General features: G+C 42.3%; 2 protein-coding genes across 2 annotated transcripts in view; both read right to left on the bottom strand.

Moving 5' to 3' along the window:
- LOC131234306 (F-box protein PP2-A15-like) overlaps positions 1–22716 on the bottom strand; it is a 64441-nt gene that overhangs the window by 22692 nt on the left and 19033 nt on the right. The window lies entirely within an intron of this gene.
- LOC131234307 (uncharacterized) lies at positions 1095–12373 on the bottom strand. The gene is made up of 2 exons (XM_058231090.1): positions 11448–12373; positions 1095–2442 (listed from the first exon to the last, which is right to left on the bottom strand). The coding sequence occupies exons 1-2, from the start codon at positions 11967–11969 to the stop codon at positions 2266–2268; spliced, it is 699 nt and encodes a 232-aa protein (XP_058087073.1). The 5' UTR covers positions 11970–12373; the 3' UTR covers positions 1095–2265.

Genomic DNA, 22716 nt, shown 5'->3' with positions numbered 1-22716 from the left:
ATCCATATTCTCTGTAATCTAGAGGTTCGTCTTCTTCTTCTTCTATCACTGCAGGAGTCTTCGCAGGAATATTGGAATCAGGAAGAACTTCAGAAGTTGATGGAAGATGTTCTTTGTCAATAAAAGTACCTTCTGCAACGACATCTTCCCCACCATCGATGTCAACTTCTCCCTCCTCAAGGTCATTGTTTTCATCATCTTCAGCATCTTCATACTCAGCAGAATGGGTGCCTTCAGATGAAGAGGCTGAACTTGCATCCTTTGAGTCTTCTTCATCTACTACTTCGATCACAACTTGCTTCCCTTTAGAGGGAGAGGCCCAACTACCTCTTGGCTGCGAATCTTTATTAACTGGGACTAAAGAAGCTGGAGAAGCCCGGTTACCCCCTTCTTGAGGAGAAGGGAGAGAAGCTTGAGAGCGTGTCTGAGACCTTGTCATCGGAGAAGATGGACTAGGGTGAGCAGTTCGAGGAGCAGGAGAAGGGGCCGATTGATCTTGAGGTTCAGCAACATTTTCTTGAGCCAGAGAAGGAACTTCTGTCACCTCTTCAATCACTCTCTCAGAACGATCCCGTGGGACCTTCTCAAAGTCCATGATGACCCCATAAGCTATCCACCCTTCTAAAGTGCTAGAAGGTTTTAGTTCACGAATGGGATCACCCACTGATATCTTAACACAGAGGTGACCAGTAAAGGAGGCATGACTCGTTTCTAGCACGAAGCCTATTCCTTTCTCGAACTTACGGCCTCTGAGCCTTGGCAGCAAAATCCAAATAGGTTCAGTCACAGGTGAGTGTTTATTTACCAAATATGACTGATGAACCCACCATCTCATGTGACTGTATGAGGCACGAGGGATGTGATTGCAACCCGGGATAACGAAAGAAGATTCAACTCAGTCGCCTAAAAGTTGTTTCCACACCATAGCCCAATTGTAAGGGCCTATCCCGTAACTCCGCATTCGCCTAGTCACCAACCCGCAATCCTCTAAAATGTTTGGTCGAAACCAAATTGACGAGCAAAATGGCTCGAGTAGTATGGCTCCCTCCAAAACTCTACTCCCTCTCTCAATGGGAGACTGCAGGATTGGATAAGTGATATAGTATCTATTTTATCTGCATCCTCTGTGTAGCGATATAGGCAGAAATGGATGTAGTTGATGTTATCATTAGAAGAAATTGCATCAATGACCCAATCGTAAGATCTTTTCGCATTAGCTCTCTTCTGGAAAAAACAGAGTAGAATACGGGAGGGGTGAATATAAGCCTTCTCAGAAACTTCAAAAGTCCAAGGAAAGTATACGCCGAGCCAGCTAGTGAAGTAGTGCCAGGGAGTGTAAGTGGAAGAAGAGTCGATAGAAGGACTTTTGACATGGGAAGCAATCTCTCCAAAAGCCCTATGGATTGAGCATAGGACTGGAGGAGTGAGAGAATATTTGAACCCTTCAGCCATTGCACCAGCGACAACAAACACCATTGGGCGAATAACATCTGCCCACTTCGAGCTGGGCAGGACCACTACACTCAGCCCGTACACAAGAAAGGCCACGAGTTCCCCGTCAAGAGTATACTCTGGACGTTCTTTTATATTTTCACGAAGATCCTCCAATTCTCGCAAACGGCTACCGTTAAACCCGGGAAGAGAAAAAAACATGGATAATAAGTATGTATTAGAAAAAATAAGAAATTGCTAGTCCGCAAGAAAGAGAAATTACCAGAGAGCTCTGCTGAAGTGCGCAAGCCATTGTAAGGGGGAAATCTTGTGAATGTTTGGGAATTTGGACATCTTAAAAAGTTCGGTAGTCGTTTCTAAGATAGAAGTAACGCTGCCTGGTGAGGAGATATAGGTCAGTTCTTCATTAGTCGGCACAAACTCATCGTAGAATTTCCCGGTTATTGGAAGACCAACGATTCGATGAAGATCCCAGAGCGTGATACTCATCTCGCCCGCAGGAAGATGCAACGAGTTGGTTGAGGGACACCAATAATTAAGGAAGCCTTTCAGAATGGTGGGCTCCTTGTAGAAATGTTGCGATGTAGCTTCTATCGCATTATAAAGATCAATCTTGACCAAGATTTTCAAATGCTTGGCTAAAATCGTTGTTGCCCATCCAGGATAGTAGTCATGAGAAGTCAGGAGGCCTCTCGTTCTGAATTCTTCCGGACTCCAAATCGATTGACGTTCTCTGAAAAATTGTTGAAGCGTCTGGAAAAAATGAGTCGGGAATAAATTGTGCGGATTATGAGAAGGGGTGAGGAAGATCATCTAGTGAATATCGCCAATCTGTTGCCTTGGCTTCTTCGGCAGCAAGATACCTTCCAAAATTTTCAATTCCCTCGATGACCAGGATTTGGTGAAGGCCAGTTTCTCTCCGTCCATTTGATCTCTCGGTTCAAAGTTGAGAATAGACTGATGGCGGTGAAGGCTCAGTGGGATCACGACCTATAACATCCCGGATTTTTCCTAGCTTGGCGATGGACGTCCTTGGGCGTAGAGCTGCCCTAGGACCCTATTCTGTCATAATTCTGGCACGATTTAGTTAAGTACTAAACTAAACAATCAGTAGAATTAGCTTGAACCACTTTCTATATGAACTGCAAGACCCAAAACCATTAGAATCGCTAACGCTACATTACCTAAAAATCTAGGATCAATCTCAAAACACAGTTGCTCTCGAGAGCATCTTGAAACTCCGTATCGGACCTGGACCGCGTGTCAAAAGTCCGATTGCCGTGAAACTATACGGTTATGACCACCTTACTGGGCTTGACAACCATCTCAGAAATCAAATCCAGATAGTGTCCAGAAACGCACAACTTGAGCCCCGAGCGAAGTGTGTGAGAAACACAAATATCTTTAGGAAATGAATTGAAACTTAAGTGAGTTGAGTCGTTCGCTTGCAGGCCGAATCTAAGGATTCAGACCGTCGGAATCTAACCCAATTACACCCTCGGATCAGGGAAAATTTCCAACACATGTCAGTGTACTGTGGCCCTGATCGAGTACCAATGACTGTCGAATTGAAACTGGTCCTCCGCCGTCGATCTGTAAATCCGATCGGACCGAAAACTTAGCCTGGCCTAGATCCAATGTCAGGGAGCTTAAGTCCGACCGCATGCAGAAAAGGAGCCTCCAGATGTGCTTCGTTGGACCGAAATGGCCAGTCTTTGGCTATAACCTAAGTATACCATGGCCCTGGGGCTATTCTCATCAGTTCTGGGCCTATATAAGGGCCTAAACCCACCCCTCTCTCATTCCATACGAATTCCTAACCCTAAGAGAGAGAGGAGAGAGTAAAGAGAAGAAGAAAGTGAGGAGAAGAGAGAGTGTTGGCGTTTGTTCCTGGGATTCTCCCCTGCCACTCCACGTGCTTAACAACCGTTGCCGTATCGCTATTTCGGCGATTCTGATTCCGTTCTTAGGTAAGAAAACCTAACCCTAATCTGTTTTAGGGTTTCAAATAGTGTAAGTGATGAAAGAGTTAACCTATTTCATGCTATAGGTGACCGTCGTGCCGTAGACAAAGACTTGGCGTACAAACTGAGTTCGATACTTGTTTATTGGCGAAATGTGCAGACTATAAACGTTTAGGTTATGGTTTTCAAGGCTTTCAATGTCAGTAATGATTGATGTCTGACTTGATTGCTATCACATATGCCAAGATACAATGTTTCCCGTACATTTCACATATATGTAAACTATGTTTATTTTAAATGCATTATATGTGTTTGTTGAAATGTCTGAATGAGTATGTATTTATGATTTGTGCTTGCCATGATTTCTGATCGGGTATACCTGATGTTTGTACATATGGCAACTCCTATGTGGAAGGATTTGCTATAATATGTGTTATAGCTAATATATTATATGTATGTAATATGTGTAGTCCAAGTGTTTGATAAAATGCCTGAATGTGAAAATGCTTGTTTAAGTGCTTGTAATGAGGGTGTTGAGATAGGATTCTCGATTCCCTTAACTATGGTTATAGCATCCTTTATATAATCTATCTTGCAACTACGTGATTTATGGATGAATGTCTGTGTACAATAATATGTACTCTACGTGTTCGTTAAAATGCTCGTATGAGAAGTATATTTGAATTGGATGTTACATGCTACTTGACTAGTACATATGAATGCCTAATGTACATGAAATGTGTTTGGGGCTACAACGTAGTCCAGGCAATCGGTAATGTTTTCCGAGTGAGTAGCTGAGCTTGTTTCGCCACACCAGACATGTTCGAGGAATCCGAGTTGTACGCTGCTAGTCGACAGTGGTTAGGCCACGCAGAGTGCTTATGCGCTCCATGTCGATCGGCTCGACGTATGCTCATACCAATCGAGCTTGTCAAGTAACCCGATTGGCCCGATGTATGTTCACCATGTATGGACGCTACTGTTTGAACCTAAGGTACCAAACTTACTAGTGGAAAGCCCATGTAACCTTGGTACTAAGATCCGCTAAGACTCATGAGCCGGCATGGTGGTATGGGACACCGTGGTCGAGCTGTCAGCCTACGCTGGAGTGACGAGCCTCCCTGTAGTGTCCAGTGAGCAACCCAAACTCGTGAGCCGAATACGGTGGTATGGGACACTGCATTCGAGCTGTTAGCCTACACTGACGCAGCCTGGTTGTGGTCTCCAGTCGAGTTGGTGACGAGCCTTTGAAAATAGACTGCCAGTTGGTAGGGCATGAGTGGAGTGACCTTGAGCATACTCTGAGACTGTATTGAGGCGACAAGCCTTTCCGTAACAACTAGAGTATAAACTAGGCCTACACTGATCAGGTGACGAGTCCTTTGTAGTGACCTAGAACCGCAACAATGTATGAGATTTGCTAGGACTGACAACCCTAGAATGGATCATTGTTTGGGAATTGATATAAGGAAGGTACCTTGGCTTCCCAATCCTGCTATATGAAAAGGTCTAATAAAAACTCGGTAATCACGCTCATGCATCGCATTGCACGGCACTTTGGCGAGGAAGTGCACAGAGGAAGGGGTGCATGCCGCGACCGTAAGAGGAAGATCGCAAAGGGAGTGCAAGCAAGGGCATGCATCATTAACACATCATTTTTGCATTAACCAGAGTACTTAGGGATGCTTGATTGTATTGCTTTATCATTACTGCTTGATTAAATTGATAACATATTAACCTTTGCCTTATAGCTCCATTGAGTTGATTACTCACTCCCACGTTCTGGGACGGTGTTGTACACACCAACTAGACTGTCTTAGGCTCTTAGTTGCAGGTGATGGCGCTACTTATGAGGCAGAGCCGGACTATTATGATGACGAGGAGTTCTCCTATATGCAACTCTCTGGCGGGTCTATGTAGGCCTGGAGTTGCGCTGTCGGGGCTACAGGATTTTGGATAGAGAACATTACACATTTTGATTTTGTATATTTTGAATCAAACTTGTAAATATTTAACCTAGTGACATTCATACTCTGAGGGCTTGCTATTACTTTTGTACAGTTTATATACACATCACAGTCTTCCGCTAATACACTTTAATTGCCTTTGGAGTATGATATGTTGTTTTGGTATAATCTAATTCATGTTTAAGGCACTAACGTGGACAACATCAATCATCGTTATCTATGTTGCATAAGTGATGTGTTGGAACTCGGGAGTTGAGTCTATGCTCGACCCTCGATTTTCAGGGCGTTACAAGTTGGTATCAGAGCATGATTTAGATTAAACTGGACCTGGGTTATAGGCCACATGACGCACTCTGACGCACTTTGACTTAGGAAGGGAGTGATGGAATTTAGAGACGACATTAGGATCCCAAGCTTTTGCAGACAGGCAAGACCGAATACTATAATTTAGTCCACAACATATCTTCGATCATGTGGATTGACCTAGGTCGCCTCTAGGCCGTTAGTCGACGGTTTGAGTCATTAGTTGATGAATTCCAAACCTGAAATGGATCCAAATGGCACGAATACAGGCGCGTACTCCATGCGAAAGTCTAAAATTCTTTTTACCCCTTTCCTTCAAAATCTCACATTTCACCACCTTATTCTTCAACTTTTTCTAAGTACGTTCATATGAGACACTAATCGTAAAGGTTAAATGATGAAGAACAATACTCAACCTAAAATTTACTATAAATAGTAAATTTATAAATAAAATGGGTTTTTGACCATTAACCTTATGGAATCTCACAAAATAAATAGGTTATTTGGATAGATCAGCTTCTCCTACCCCTAAATCATATATGGCACGTCGCGTAACTCATTTCGGATTGAAAGATACGGCCGTTCCAAAAAATGAGTGGCAGAACCACCACCAAGCGGGCGCGGCGCCACAGCGCTGACCGGGGCGCATCGCGCCCGGCGCTCCAGCGGACCGCGGCACCATCTCGCTGAACGTGGTGCACCCCAGTCCAGCGGGCCGGGCGGCCCGTTTTCAGCGATTTTTCTTCACTTTTCGTCCGACTTCGAAAAATCATTTCTCCCTCGTTATAATTCTGATTTAGGTGATTCAAAAGCCAGATTGAAGCTTGATAAGTCTATTTTCATATAAAAATAAGTGAAAAATATAATAAAAACTTTAATATAGATAAATGTAGGTTGTTGTGACAATTGTCCAAAACTTATTCATTTGGACAGCAGCTGTTTCTAGAACTTTTAGAATTTTTCTACAACATGAAATTTAGTGAAAATGGAAAGAGATGAAGTAGACTTGATGAAGAACTACTAGAAAAATAATTAGAATAAGTTACTAACTAAAGATGCCTGATAAGGGCATAGAACCACTCTAGGACCTTGGGAATGAAGATTATATAAACCACTCCTAGATTTAAAAGAAAAAATCTGACAGTATAGGAACTCCCATACATTAATAACGTGAACCCTAGGACCTCCTTAGCTTGTATGAGCCTGTGCAGTGCTCGAGCGCAGTTAAATTCAAATTAGGGCAACAGATAGTTAGGAATTAGGTTCCGAATCACAGGCCATTCTGGCATACCTATTGTGCATATGAATTTAGAAAGATAGTCTGCCCGTTAACCTAATTTGTCCCAATTCCTTATGCACTAATAATGTATAGATTATCTTACAGTATTAAACTAAATCTGATTAAAGAAGGTAAGTCGGGACCGTGGCAAAAGTCCTTCTTTGGTCGAAGTAGGCATCTTGCCACAAACTCACACCCGACCCTGAAATCAACCACAACATCCATCATTTTTAGATCCTTTCTATGATAATAGGTACCAATGCCCTAGTACATATCATCGATGAAAGGAAGACCAAAGTATTGAGAGATCGTTTCCCAGTTCATGTTAAGGATAAGTCCTAAATTGCACCCTGTTCCGACATACGGATCAGGATATGGATTCTTGACCCTTGAAACTAGAAATTGCTATGAGGGGGGTAGAACATTATGAGCCCAAACTAGGAAGCGTGGTGGGCCCCATGCTCCACTGGCCCAGGATTGAAGGTTGGGTCACTAAATGGTTACTGAATAGGTGCTGGACCTTCCTTAGAATGTCAATAATGAAGTTACTGAAAAGAAAACAATTAGGGTTCAAGTGTTAAACCAATTCGTATTAAAGACGAATTTAATAGAAGCCTTAGCCAATTCGGTACTATTGGAAACTTTTTTAGGATGATCTAGTAAGATATGTATTAACCCCTACGTTGGACATAGATTAGAACAAGGACTCTCTTAAACCAAGATCCAAAGGGCAACCTCATAAATAGAAAATTTGAGCCTTTCAATGATGGGCGTTCCCTAAGCTTTTAGAGTGATCGGACTACAGAGTTACTGAAATATACAACTACGAAGCATTTACGGCTTGACCCAATTCTCAATCTTGGGCGACTGCCAATGGACTCACTACTTGGACCGAGCAGAAGACCAAGATCCACTAAGACTAGGAAGGGATACAATGAGCCTTCTACCCTGGTCAGGTAGATGATCGATATATCGGGATCGAGCCCATTACAGTTGTCACTTCGTGTTGGTCGATTACTGAAAACAAATATCTTACTCTAAATAGATGGGAATCATCGTCAAAACTCCAAATAGACAAGGGCAAGAGATAAAGAAATAAGTTTTTAAGGGGGGGTAGACTAAAATGAACCAGACTAGAATATACCCTACCACGCGTACAAACTTTAAATCAATAAAACTTAGACAAAAGAAATAATTAAATCTTTCCTTATTACCCTTAGGCAATTTCGGGGACGAAATTGGTTTTAAGAGGGGTAGATTGTAACATCCCAGATTTTTCCCAGCTTGGCGATGGACGTCCTTGGACGTAGAGCAGCCCTAGGACCCTATTCTGTCGTAATTATGGCACGATTTAGTTAAGTACTAAACTGAACAATCAGTAGAATTAGCTTGAACCACTTTCTATACGAACTGCAAGACCCAAAACCATTAGAATCGCTAATGCTACATTACCTAAAAATCTAGAATCAATCTCAAAACCCAGTTGCTCTCGGGAGCATCTTGAAACTCCGTATCGGACCTGTACCGCGTGTCGAAAGTCCGATTACCGTGAAACTATACGGTTATGACCGCCTTACTGGGCTTGACAGTCATCTCAGAAATCAAATCCAGATAGTGTCCAGAAACGCACAACTGAGCCCCAAGCGAAGTGTGTGAGAAACACGAATATCTTTAGGAAATGAACTGAAACTTAAGTGAGTTGAGTCGTTCGCTTGTAGGCCTAATCTAAGGATTCAGACCGTTGGAATCTAACCCAATTACACCCTTGGATCAGGGAAAATTTCCAACACATGTTAGTGCACTGTGGCCCTGATCAAGTACCGATGACCGTCGAACTGAAACTGGTCCTCCGTCGTCGATCTGTAAATCCGATCGGACCGAAAACTTAGCCTGGCCTAGATCCAATGTCAGAGAGCTTAAGTCCGACTGCATGCAGAAAAGGGGCCTCCAGATGTGCTCCGTTGGACCGAAATGGCCAGTCTTTGGCTATAACCTAAGTATACCATGGCCCTGGGGGCCATTCCCATCAATTCTGGGCCTATATAAGGGCCTAAACCCACCCCTCTCTCATTCCATACGAATTCTTAACCCTAGGAGAGAGAAGAGAGAGAAAAGAGAAGAAGAAAGTGAGGAGAAGAGAGAGTGTTGGCGTTTGTTCCTGGGATTCTCCCCTGCCACTCCACGTGCTTAACAACCGATGCCGTATCGCTATTTCGGCGATTCTGATTCCGTTCTTAGGTAAGAAAACCTAACCCTAATCTGTTTTAGGGTTTCAAATAGTGTAAGTGATGAAATAGTTAACCTATTTCATGATATAGGTTGCCGTCGTGCCGTAGACAAAGACTTGGCATACAAACTGAGTTCGATACTTGTTTATTGGCGAAAGGTGCGGACTATAAACGTTTAGGTTATAGTTTTCAAGGCTTTCAATGTCAGCAATGATTGATGTCTGACTTGATTGCTATCACATATGCCTAGATACAATGTTTCTCGTACATTTCACATATATGTAAACTATGTTTATTTTAAATGCATTATATGTGTTTGTTGAAATGTCTGAATGAGTATGGATTTATGATTTGTGCTTTGATCGGGAATACCTGATGTTTGTACGTATGGCAACTCCTATGTGGAAGGATTTGCTATAATATGTGTTATAGCTAATATATTACATGTATGTAATATGTGTAGTCCAAGTGTTTGATAAAATGCCTGAATGTGAAAATGCTTGTTGAAGTGCTTGTAATGAGGGTGTTGAGATAGGATTCTCGATTCCCTTAACTATGGTTATAACATCCTTTATATAATCTATCTTGCTACTGTGTGATTTATGGATGAATGTCTATGTATGATAATATATACTCTCCGTGTTCGTTAAAATGCTCGTATGAGATGTATATTTGAATTGGATGTTACATGCTGCTTGACTAGTACATATGAATGCCTAATATACATGAAATGTGTTTGGGGCTACGACGTAGTCCAGGCGATCGGTAATGTTTTCCGAGTTAGTGGGTGAGCTTGTTTCGCCACACCAGACATGTTCGAGGAATCCGAGTAGTACGCTGCTAGTCGACAGTGGTTAGGCCACGCGGAGTGCTTACGCGCTCCATGTCGATCGGTCCGACGTATGCTCGTACCAGTCAAGCTTGTCAAGTAACCCGATTGGCCCGATGTATATTTACCATATATGGACGCTACTGTTTAAACCTAAGGTACCAAACTTATCGGTGGAAAGCCCATGTAACCTTGGTACTAAGATCCGCTAAGACTCATGAGCCGGGCATGGTGGTATGGGACACCGTGGTCGAGCTGTCGGCCTACGCTGGGGTAACGAGCCTCCCCGTAGTGTCCAGTGAGCAACCCAAACTCGTGAGCCGAATATGGTGGTATGGAACACTATTTTCGAGCTGTCGGCCTACACTGACGCAGCCTGGCTGTGGTCCCCAGTCGAGTTGGTGACAAGCCTTCGAAAATAAACTGTCAGTTGGTGGGGCGTGGGTGGAGTGACCTCGAGCATACTCTGAGACTGCGTTGAGGCGACGAGCCTTTACGTAGCAACTAGAGTATAAACTAGGCCTACATTCATTAGGTGACGAGCCCTTTGTAGTGACCTAGAACCGCAACATCGTATGAGATTTGCTAGGACTAACGACCCTAGAATGGATCATTATTTGGGAATTGATATAAGGGAGGTACCTTAGCTTCCCAATCCTGCTGTATAAAAAGGTCTAATAAAAACTCGGTAATCACGCTCATGCATCGTATTGCACGGTGCTTTGGCGAGGAAGTGCATAGAGGAAGGGGTGCATGCCGCGACCGTAAGAGGAAGATCGCAGAGGGAGTGCAGGCGAGGGCATGCATCATTAATACATATCATTTTTACATTAACCAGAGTACTTAGGAATGTTTGATTGTATTACTTTATCATTACTGCTTGATTAAATTGATAACATATTAACCTTTGCCTTATAGCTCCACTGAGTTGATCACTCACTCCCACGTTCTGGGACGGTGTTGTACACACCAACTAGACTCTGTCTTAGCTGCAGGTGATGGCGATGCTTATGAGGCAGAGCCGGACTACTACGATGACGAGGAAGAGTTCTCCTATATGCAACTCTCTGGCGGGTCTATGTAGGCCTGGAGTTGCGCTGTCGGGGCCACAGGGTTTTGGATAGAGAACATTACACATTTTGATTTTGTATATTTTGAATCAAACTTGTAAATATTTAACCTAGTGACATTCATACTCTGAGGGCTTGCTATTACTTTTGTACAGTTTATATACACATCACAGTCTTCCGCTAATACACTTTAATTGCCTTTGGAGTATGATATGTTGTTTTGGTATAATCTCATTCATGTTTAAGGCACTAACGTGGACAACATTAATCATCATTATCTATGTTGCATAAGTGATGCGATGGAACTCGGGAGTTGAGTCTATGCTCAACCCCGATTTTCAGGGCGTTACACTACCATGCCTTGCTTATAAGGGTTATTAAATTTCATAATACCCTTGATCACCTGAATTGACTCCCAGGAGTTCTGGAGTTTCTTTCTATTATGTTCTCTGATTTTCTCCTGGAACTCCTCGGCTTTGTTGCGACAGGTTTTCTTCGACCTAGATGGTGGGGGAGTGTCTTCTCTCGTCGGTGGCTTTTGGCTCATCGTCGGCAAATGAGTCGTCGTTTTTAGCCACTCGTCCCAGACATAATCTCGACCATGTCTCGGTGGTCGTTCAATCTCGCCCATGGAGATTGCCCTGTGGATAGGAGAAGGCAGTGTAGCGATCCGATTGGTGAAATAGAAGGCAGGAAGCACGAGTTCCTTTATATAGGCGGGACGTTTGCTAGTGGTTTTGAAACGTTTACGTGATGGTTGGGGAGGAGATGGTGATGGTTCAGTAACTTGTGAAGACGGAGGATTTGGTAGTTCTTGATGAGAAGGTTGAGCGGTTGAAGGTTCAATGATACGGAAAGTCCTTTTAGTGCGGGCCATGGTGAAAAAGTCTAGTCTCAGAAAAAGAAAGTCTGAAAATTCCTAAGTTTGGAAATTCTGCAAAAGAGGGGTTTGCGCGGGTTGCGCAAACGATGTTGATTGCGCGGGGAGATAGCAAAAGGACAGAGCTTCACTAGGAATGGGAAATGGGAAATGAGTGAAGGCAGCTGGTATTTATAAGGGATGAAGCCCGAGTGCAGTTTTTGAGTGTCCGTTGCGCGGGCCGCGCAAACAATTGCAAAAGTGAAAATTTGTGATTGATCTTGATTCTTTGATTCAGAAGAACAAAGAAAGGATCAAGGGGGCATCTGTTGAGGCATAAAAAGAAGAAGGACAAAAATCAAAGACTAAGAAAGTAGAAGATAGAAGAAAAAATGAGAAAGAATACCATTTTATGAGATTACTCGAGCCGAGCAAACGATTTATTGATTGTGTGATCCGCGCAAATGGTCTTATTGGTTGTGCGAACCGAGCAAAGAGATTAAGATGTTGTTCGATTAAGATGTTGTTCAGATGGATGGTGGGCCCCCGTGGCACCAAGATCGAGGGTTCGCATGTGTGAAGGTCTATAAATACCCCACTCCCCCTCTCATTTGGGGGTTGGAAGATTTTGGAAGAAGATCAGAGCTCCAGAAGATTTTGAAGGTAGGAGAAGAAGAACGCAAGGGTTTGCGCGGGTCCGCACAAACCATATTGGTTGGCGGCCCACGTAACAGGGCTGTTATACAGCCAGTAAGGGTTGGAGCTGTTATGCTGCCGAAATTGTCGATCTTCGCCATTTCCAGTTCTCCTTTTACACAAGGATATAAGCTCAAGAGAGGGAGATCAAATGATCAAATCTGCACAATATTCCTCTTAAAGAGATGATCAAACTACAAGTTGAAATGCTGTCGAATTTGATATTCAGATTCGACATTCGAACTTTGTCAATTTCCGCATTTTAAATAATCTATCTCAGAATCAAGGGATATTCGACGATGTAAATGAACTCAATATTAATAATACAACGATTGTTCTTCATACATTATCTATGTTATATTTGAATAAGATAATTTCCCAAAGCGAATGCATTTGTTTCTTGTTTGAAACACATGCAAAGACCACCTACAAGGAGGACCCCAGATCCTAGAGCTTTTATTAGAGAAGCAATTAGCAACAGAAATGGAATAATAGGAAGCCATTCTGGCCGAACTAGCGAAGAGAGATAGGAGAGGCCAATTAGAGATCCACCAGTCTACCCAGAAATGGATGCGTGTTCCGTCTCCAAGGACAAGAGAAGCCATCCGATATTAAGAGGCTTAAGGGCAGTAATGGCTTCCCACACTGCTCCAGCTTTGTAAAGGGAAGAAGGTTTAGAAAACCAACCTCCCGCCTTGAGGTTATATGTGCAAGCAATGCTCTCTCTCCAATAGTTACCAGCCTCTTATCCAAAACACCAGATCCATTTACCTAAGAGGGCCGAGTTATAGATAGCCAAGACCCGTATACCCGAACCCCCTTCCGAGCATGGCTTGGAAACCTCTGCCTAGCTGAGAAGGTGAAATTTTTACCCATTGGAGCTCCCTTTCCAGATAGTCTCGTCTGAGCTTTTCGAGCCTAATAAGAATGGCTTTCGAGCACCAATAACGGGAGAGAAAATAGTAGGGGAGATTAGAAAGGGCCGCTTTAATGAGGGTCAAACAACCTCTAAGGGAGGGATACCGACTTTCCAAGGGGGACAACTTCTGCTCGACCCTTTCTATAACCACATCCCACGAGTGCTTGGCCGGCCTGCTGATATAAAGCGAAAGCCCAAGGAACGAGGCAGGAAAAGAGCCTACCTTACACCCAAAGACCTTGGCTAAACAGCAAAGACAAGATGGAAAAAGGTTAATAGCCAACATCTTGCTTTTCAAAAGATTTATCTTGAGACTAGAGATGGCCTCGAAACAATGCACTATCTTCCTGAGGTTCATAACTGCAGCCTCTGAGGTGTAACAAAAGAGGAGCGTGTCATTCACAAATAGAATGTGGGAGACAGAAGGGCTAGAATGGGCCACCTTAAACCCACCAGTGAGACCAGCTTCCTCACCTTTTCCCAAAATACCGCTAAGACCTTTAGCAGCGATGATGAACAAAAAGGGAGATAGTCAAGCTTCTTGCCTATGACTTCTGGAAGACTTGAACTTTAGGAGAGTTTTTTACTAGGACAGAGAAATAAACCGAGGAGATACGATTTTTTATCCAGTAGCGCCATCTTAAGTTGAAGTCAAGACAGCCAAAAATATAAGCCAAGTAGCCCCAATCAACGTGATCGTAAGCATTTTCAATATCAACCTTGCAGACAATGCTACTCCTCCCTTCCTGATGAAGGGAGTTGATGCACTCATGGGCAATCGGGTAAAAATCAAGGATTTTCCAGTGGGCCACAAAGGCACCCTGAGCTTCAAAGATCACCTAAGAGAGAACCAAGTGAAGACAAAGGCAAAGACTTTAACCAGAATTTTGTATGGGCCTCCCATAAGGATAACAAGCTAGAAATCCTTGGGATGTGCCGCTCCTTCAATTTTTGGGATTAAGAGCAATGAAGCACCCATGGCTTGAGAGATCCCACCAGAAGAGTAGAAATTAACAAGGAAATCCAGTAAATACTTTTTAAGCAAATCCCATAAGACCTGAAAGAAAGCGAGAGGAATCCATCTAATCCTGGAGATTTGTCTCCACCGAGGGAAAACACTGTCTTTGATTTCCTCTTTGGAGAAAGGATATTCAAGAGCAGAGACTTCCTCAGTAGAGATCTGAGGAAAGTCCAAATTGTCCAAATTTGGTTGAGACAAGTTTTTGGCAGAAAGCAATGTACTAGAGAAAGAAACTATGTGATTGCAAACATATTGCTTGTCTTCTACTTAGTATAATTATTGTATGCTATTTATCTTGTTGGATCAGGCCCTAGCACTAGCTATGTTGTGGAAGAAATAAGTGTTCTTATCCCATGCTTTGAGCCATAGAGCACGCGACCGTTGTCTCTACTCGATTTCTTCTTTCATAACTTTGTTGTAGTCAGCAAGGAGAGCCTTACAATCAAATGCCAAAACAAAGGACTCCACTTCAACCTCATTAAGTTAAATGCCCAACATCTTGCTCTTTTGGATATTGCTCATGCAAAATCTTTCTACATGATCAATTTGGTCTATGTTTACTTCGCCAAAAAAGGAGGGTATCATCAGCAAACTGCAAATGCAAAATTTGAAAGTAAGCACTCTCCACCTTGAACCTACTAATGAGACAGACGATCCCCTTTTGTCAAACCCCCAGATCTTTTAAATAAGCCTTTTGAGGAGCCATTAACCAAGAGGGATTAGTGAGCCAAATTAATACATTCTAATATCCACTTGCACCACTTAGTGCTAAAACCCAAACAGACAAGCATATACCAGGGAAAGCTCCAATGCCCATAATCATAAGACTTTTCCAAGTCCAATTTGCAAATAAGACCTTGCTTCCTCAATTTGTCACTATAGTCAATGCACTCATGGGCTATTAGAGCCTTGTAATAATCTACCGCTTAAAAATTAAAGCTCCTTGAGTTTCCAAAATGATACCACTCAACACTCATGGAGCTCCAATAAGACTTGTAGCATGAAAATCATTCAAAATTTATGCTCTTTTTTTTTTTTTTTGGAATAGGGGCGAATGATGCCCCAATTTTCCCTTTCAAAGAACTCTGCCATAGAGGGCAAAAGATCCCCTTTCGCCTCTAGAAAATTGTGAACAAAGCTATCAAGAAACCATCTAGACCGAAAGCTTAGTCACTACCCAAACTTTGAATAGCTTTGAATACCTTTCTTCTTCACAATTTTGTTCCAACCAAGCTTCATCTGCCTCCTCAGTTTGATTCATCGAGAGATTGTCCAATTGCAAACAAATCCATGGCTCCTCCAAAAGCAAGTTGGAAAACTAGTTGACAGTAGCATTGTAGATTTCCTCCTTCCACTCTTTCGTTATTGATTCATACACAATGAATCTGATTTATTAGTCATTCTTCTTGAACTAGTTATGGCATGAAAGAATTTAGTGTTCGGTTCACCTTCTTTGAGCCACAATGTCCTAGACCTTTGCCTCCATTTAATTTCTTCCTACAAATGGATCCTATCAAGTTCCATCTTTAGAGTGTATCTTCCAATACCTCATCTTCCTCTAGACCTCCCAACTCTTCTTTCCCATCTATGCATTTTATAGCTTCAAACAATCTAGCCTTCTCCTCTTCTATCGAGGACTTCTTTGATTTTGCCCAATCTTTGATTTTCCTTTTCAACTTTTTTTAGCTTCACCATAAGTCTATGACCAGCCCACCCTTTGACATGACACTGTACCCACCAATCATTTACCTTCCGAGTGAAATCTTCATCTTCCAACTACACTAGTTCAAACCTGAATAACTTTGGCCCCCCCGATTCTTCATAGGACTCCAAGATGATAGGATCATGATCTGACACCACACTAGCCAACCTCCACTAAACAACATTTGAGAAACATTCAACCCACTCCAATGAAGCCAAGAAGTGATCGAATCTTCACATTGCCAGATTTTACTAGAGATTCAACCGTGTGAACTTCTAGTTAATGGAAAACAATCAGATGGTTATCTTCCACCCAAGCTGAGAATTCACACATACTTCTCAAAATGGATGCTCCATTCATATTTCTGTGAGGGAATCCTACCATATTGAAGGCTCCCCTTATGCAAAAGGAAGATTCAACTTGCCTCGGGAATTATCAAGATACACCCAAAGTTATTACCTTCCGGAGGAATCATTGGAGCCAAACATATCCATAAAAAAGCCATCTCATACCATCCTCTAAGCATTCGAATACATCAAATCGAAAATTCTCCTTCTGACCAATCTTCTTTTGACCGCATGCTAGAGTCCCACACAACCAAGATACCTCCTAAGGCTCCAATTGCGTCTTTGGCAACACACTCATGCTTGAAACCACCCTACACCTAACGAACCATTGTGCCATCTCAATTACTCTTTTTTCTTTCTTGAAATTTTCCCAATTACACCTCTTCCTGGGATAACCCACTCCAATGACATTCGATTACATAATCTTTATCTAAACTTAGGCCCCCTCCCTTTAGCTAATCCACTTGTCCCTTTGCTTGATGCCCTTGTTGAGGGGGGCTCCTTGTCGAGGGGGGCTACTAATGAGGAATTCCGGGCACCATACCAAAGGAAGGCTGAGTCAATCACCTTATGGCTAGATCACCATTTCATGAGGCCCGCTTAGCCCAATTCACATTCCTAGCCACGTCGAAGACTCCATGTGCATATTCCTGTATCTTTGAAGACCCCACACTAGGAAGATGCACATAGGCTGCATATAAGAGCTTGATGAACACATCGGACCGTTGGATCGAGTGGACACGATGATTGGACCGTTGGATTTCGACTATGGACCATTCTAGCGATTTGATCATCATCATCGGACATCTTGGTCATGAACCCCCGTGGGCCACGAAATAGTTTAGTTGCTTACTTTGTTTACATGTTTCGTTATTTTTTTGTATAGCTCATATTTGTGTTGAGACTAGGGAGTTAAGAACAACTTTTAATTAGTTAAGCGTCTTTATGTTGAGAATCTTATCTGAGAGCGCCTTTTGTAAAAGGTCTTTTCTGAGGCTATAAAGGGTTGGACATCCCCACCCTACCCATTATGCATGTTACGAATGAAAGAGGTCTCTCCTTTTACTTTGAGATCGAGTAAAAAAAATCATCTTGTGATTGGATTGGTGATGCAAAACCACAAGAAGTGATTCCCTAGTTATCTTTTCTACTTTTTTCTCACCTCAACAAGGTATCATCTCCACTTATCTTCTTCTTTTCTTCCTTCTTTATCTCTTTTTTTTTTCTTCTTCTTCTTTGTTACCATTCAAAACCTAAATCGACCCATCCCAAGCCAAAACCGACCATAGCCAGCCATCATTTGTCGTCCGCATGGATGTACGGACGCACATACGTACAATTGTCCGTACGAACAACCTTGTATAGTGGCCCTGTTATTTCATCACGAATGCTCTTCCCTTCCCTTAGCTTCCCCCTTCAAAACCCCTAAACTAATTTCACCAAACCCTAACCCTAAATTTTTTTTAATTCCAACATTCCCAATTTTTCAAAACTCAAATCCCCAAAATCTGAAAATCACTTGTCCAAATCATAAATCCTTAATTCCCGTAACCTAAAACTCATATTCTCAATTCTAGAAACCTTAAATCCTAAATCCCTTAAACCCAAAATCTAAAATCCTAACCCGAAACTTCCCAAAACTCCAACCCTAATGTTTCAAACCCTAATTCCTCTAAGCCTAAATACCCCAAACCCATTTCTCACATTCCGTAGCCTTTAAATAGCCTTAACACGTCAAAACTCTTACAAGACACATAATTTACATTGAATTCATATTTAATCCTATGATAGGATGGTGGTTGTATCTCTCATAGGTCCTAATAAATCAATAATTTATGAGATTCGCATTTTAGGATTGTCATAGGCTTGAATTTGGACATGTAATGAATCTGAAATTTCTGAACTTTTCTGGTAAATTAACTTTATTTTATCGTTCCATTGCTCTAGTTAATCCATCTTTTAATTTCATGGCATCATATTAGGTTAAATCATTCCGTCCTTCATCAAATTTTGGTATCAGAGACTAGGTCTAGCATAGGACTTTCATGTTGCATCTAGGTTAGGCTTTCATACTGTCATGTCTAGGGTTAGAAGTCTTTCCATTCTCATCACACTGCATCTAAGTTTTTAGATTTTTCATTCCCCATTAGGTCCCTAAGTTTATGCCCACTGGTACTAGGCGTGGTTTTGGTCTACCACCCATAATGAACTTGGAACAACTTACTGAAGCTATCAATGCCCATCTTGCGGCCATTGACACCCAAAATAGAACCACTAGTCACCAACTGGCAGCCCTCAGGAATGAGATCAACACTCACAAAAACCAGTTGGAAGGTTCCCTCTAGGCAAACCCCAGCAATTGGGAAGATGGCCAATCTCAAGTGGGAAATGAAATTGAAGGAGTTTAGACCGCGCCACTTGCAGTTGTTAGACGCGCCTTGGGCCAGACTATAGAAAGTGATGATTGGCATAGGAATTCTATTTTCCACACTTAACACCAAATGTGGTGACAAAAATTGTAAGGTGACAATTGATAGTACCAGTTGCACCAATGTGGTCTCTGCTAGCACTGTGGATCGCTTAGGTTTGATAATTGTTCCTCACCCTCAGCCATATCAAGTCTCATGGGTCTATGCGTCTTTGATTCCAGTTTCTCAGCGTTGACTCATTCCCGTCCAGTTTGGTTCCTATACGAACATGATGTAGTGTGATGTTTTGCTTATGGATGTAAGAGACATCATTTTGGGCAGACCCTGGTTGTATGATCATGATATGATACTATTCGGTCACCTGAATATGTGTTCATTTATGCATGAGGGTAAAAGGATAAAGCTGAATCCTCTCCCGCCCAAAGCACCCCAAAAAAGGAGGACGTAAAAAAAACGTGATCCTGAAGATGTGAGGAAATTCCAATTTGAGGCTCTCCCTATAATAAATGCCAAGGAGTTTAAAAGGAAGACTAAAGCTGATTTGACGGATTATGCCCAAGTGGCAAGTGAGGTCACACCTAAGGTTAGTATGGAGATGTCACCTGAGGTTACACCCAAGGGTAGTATAGAGTTACCACCTGAGGTGAGTCCGATATTGGAGGAGTCTAGGGATGTTATCCCAGATGACATACCATATGAGCTTACACCCGTGTGGAACATTCAACATGCCCTAGATCTTGTCCCCGGATTGACTCTATCAAACCTTCATCACGATCAAATGAGTTCCACAGAGGAAATGGATCTGAAAAGGCAAATAGATGAGCGTAGGAAGTCCATAGATCTTATTCCCGCGTTAGTCTCACATAGGTCATCAGAGTCCGCAGATGCGTTTACACGTCATATCCATGATTCGCATGTTGAAATTAGAAATTGGATTAGCACGAGCAATGAACCGTACAAGATATTTGCTGACTCTCATCACAAGTTCAAAAAGTTTCAGGTAGGTGATTATGTGATGATTCATATAAGGCCTGAATGGTGTCGACAAGGGACCGTTAAGAAATTACAAGTCCATAGTGTAAAACCCTATAAGATATTGAGTAATTTGGGACACGATACACATGTTGTAGATCTTCCACCTAATATGGGTATTAAATCTACATTCAATGTGGAAAATCTTGTATCTTTTAAGGGTCCAGAATTTACACCTATCAGCCTTTATTCATATTATCACCTTCATCCTGATGATATCCCTCCCGACCTGTCCTGTGACCCTTGGCCTATACCCGACTATTCTTCCCAGCATCGACCTCTTTTGCCATACACACCTATCAAGAAAGAAAAGATAAAAGACGCCTCAGATGAGCACATGGTTTCCGCACGATATGGAAGTTACCAGGAGTATCTCGTCAAGTGGAAGGGCAGACCAAAGTCAGACAGTAAGTAGATCACAGAGGCAGAGCTTCAACAACAAGACCCAGATCTCCTCGAGTGTCACCGCAGTTTTATTTTGCCAGAGGCGAAATCTCCTCAACTAAGGGGAATTGACAAGGACATCCGAGCACCATACCAGAGGAGGAAGGTTGAGTCGGTCTCCTTATGGCTTGACGACCATTACATGGGGCCCACCTAGCCCAATTCACATTCCTACCCACGTTGAAGGCCCCACATGCATGTTCGTGCATCTTTGAAGATCCCACACTAGAAGATGCATGTGAGCTATATATAGGAGCTTAATGGACACATCGGACTATTGGATCGAGTGGACACGATGATTGGACCATTGGATTTCGACCGTGAACCATTCTGATAGTTGGATCATCATCATCGAACATGTTGATCGTGGACCCGCATGGGCCACAAAATAGTTTAATTGTTTAGTTTATTTACATGTTTCGTTATTTTTGGTATAGCTCATATTTGTGTTGAGATTAGGGAGTTAGGAACAACTTTTAATTCATTAGGTGTTTTTATATTGAGAATCTTATCTGAGAACGCCTCTTTGTAAAAGGTCTTTTCTGAAACTATAAAAGGATGGACGTCCCCACCCTAGCCATTATGTGTGTTAGAAATGAAAGAGATTTCTCTCCTTTTGCTTTGAGATTGGGCAAAAAATTTCATCCTGTGATTGGATTGGTGGTACAAAACCACGGGGAGCAATTCCCTAGTTGTCTTTTCTACTTTTATCTCTCCTCAACAAGATATCATCTTATCTCATCTTCTTCTTTTCTTCCTTCTTTATCACTTCTTTTTTTTTTCTTTGTTACCATCCAAAACCTAAATCAACCCATCCAAAGCCCAAACTGACCACAATCGGCCATCCTTTATTGTCCGTACAGACGTACGGACACACGCACGTACAATTGTCCATACGAACAACCTTGTACAATGGCCCCCTTGTTTCATCATGAATGTTCTTCCCTTTCCTTAGCTTCCCTCTTCAAAACCCCTAAACTAATTTCACCAAACCCTAACCCTAAAATTTCTAAATTCCAAAATCCCCAATTTTTCCAAACTCAAATCCCCAAAATCTGAAAATTCCCTATCCAAATCATAAATCCCAAATTCCCATAACCTGAAACCCATATTCCCAGTCCTAGAAACCCAAAAACCTAAATCCCTTAAACCCAAAATTTGGTATCCTAACCCAAAACTTCCCAAAACCTCAACCTAATGTTACAAACCCTAATTCCTCTAGAGTCTAGATACCCCAAACCTATTTCCTACATTCCCTAGCCTTTAAACAGCCCTAACACATCAAAACTCTTACAAGACATATGATTTCCATTGAATTCATATTTAACCCTATGCTAAGATGGGGGTTTTATCTCCCATAGATCCCGATTGATCAATAATTTATGAGATTCGCATTACGGGACTATCATAGGCTTGAAATTGGACATGTCATGAATCTGAAATTTCTGAATTTATGGTAAATTGGCTTTATTTTATTGTTCCATTGCTCTAGTTAATCTGTCTTTTAATTTCATGGCATCATATTAGGTTAGATCATTCCGTTCTGCATCAACTACTCCTAAGCATACCGCTATGACAATCATAGTTTACAAAGTCAAATTCAGTAGCTCCCTCTTGCCCTTCTTCCCATTGTTACCCTGACTATACTCTTGAGCCTCTTTGAATGCACTATCCGTTTTATCTTTTTTTCTTGCGGGATAAACGCCCAATCCCTTTCTTCCAACCAAGCAAAAGGAGCTTAAAAGTCTTCCTTGTTGCCAGCAAAGGAGAGGCCAACCACACAACCCGCCCTTTGCATTGTATCTCTCGCTTGGTCCTTCAGCCTTTCTTCGTATGTTGCTTGCAGTCGAACCTCCTACTCAACATCCACACTCTCCACCTACACTACCTTAGAGCTACACTGAGTTGATAATGAGTCAGCCCTTTGGATCGCCAATGGAGACACTTCGATTAGCTCCCCCACATTCTACTCCTCACTTGAAGGAACCTAAATGAGAATGATTCTTCCTGCCTCGAGGATGAATTTCTCTAACCGCTTCGCTCATCTCATGCAAGATGCCCAATGGTTGCACGAAGCTTTATCCCTAAAAAGCCTAATGAGTGGATGCATAACTAAATGGGCCCTCTCTATATGCGAGGATGGACCCTCCCTAGTCTTCCTTGCACCATCTTGTG

Source organism: Magnolia sinica, chromosome 19 (genome assembly GCF_029962835.1).
Source record: "Magnolia sinica isolate HGM2019 chromosome 19, MsV1, whole genome shotgun sequence".
Lineage (NCBI taxonomy): Eukaryota > Viridiplantae > Streptophyta > Magnoliopsida > Magnoliales > Magnoliaceae > Magnolia > Magnolia sinica.
Note: the sequence above shows the minus strand (reverse complement) of the source record. Positions and strands in the feature narration are given on the sequence as shown.

Excerpts from the sequence above, each read along its gene's own strand:
- LOC131234307 (XM_058231090.1), bottom strand. The coding sequence starts at position 11,969 with ATGGCCCGCACTAAAAGGACTTTCCGTATCATTGAACCTTCAACCGCT. Across the intron at positions 2,443-11,447 it reads ACCCTTATAAGCAAGGCATG|GTCGTGATCCCACTGAGCCT; the intron begins GTAGTGTAACGC and ends GGGATGTTATAG.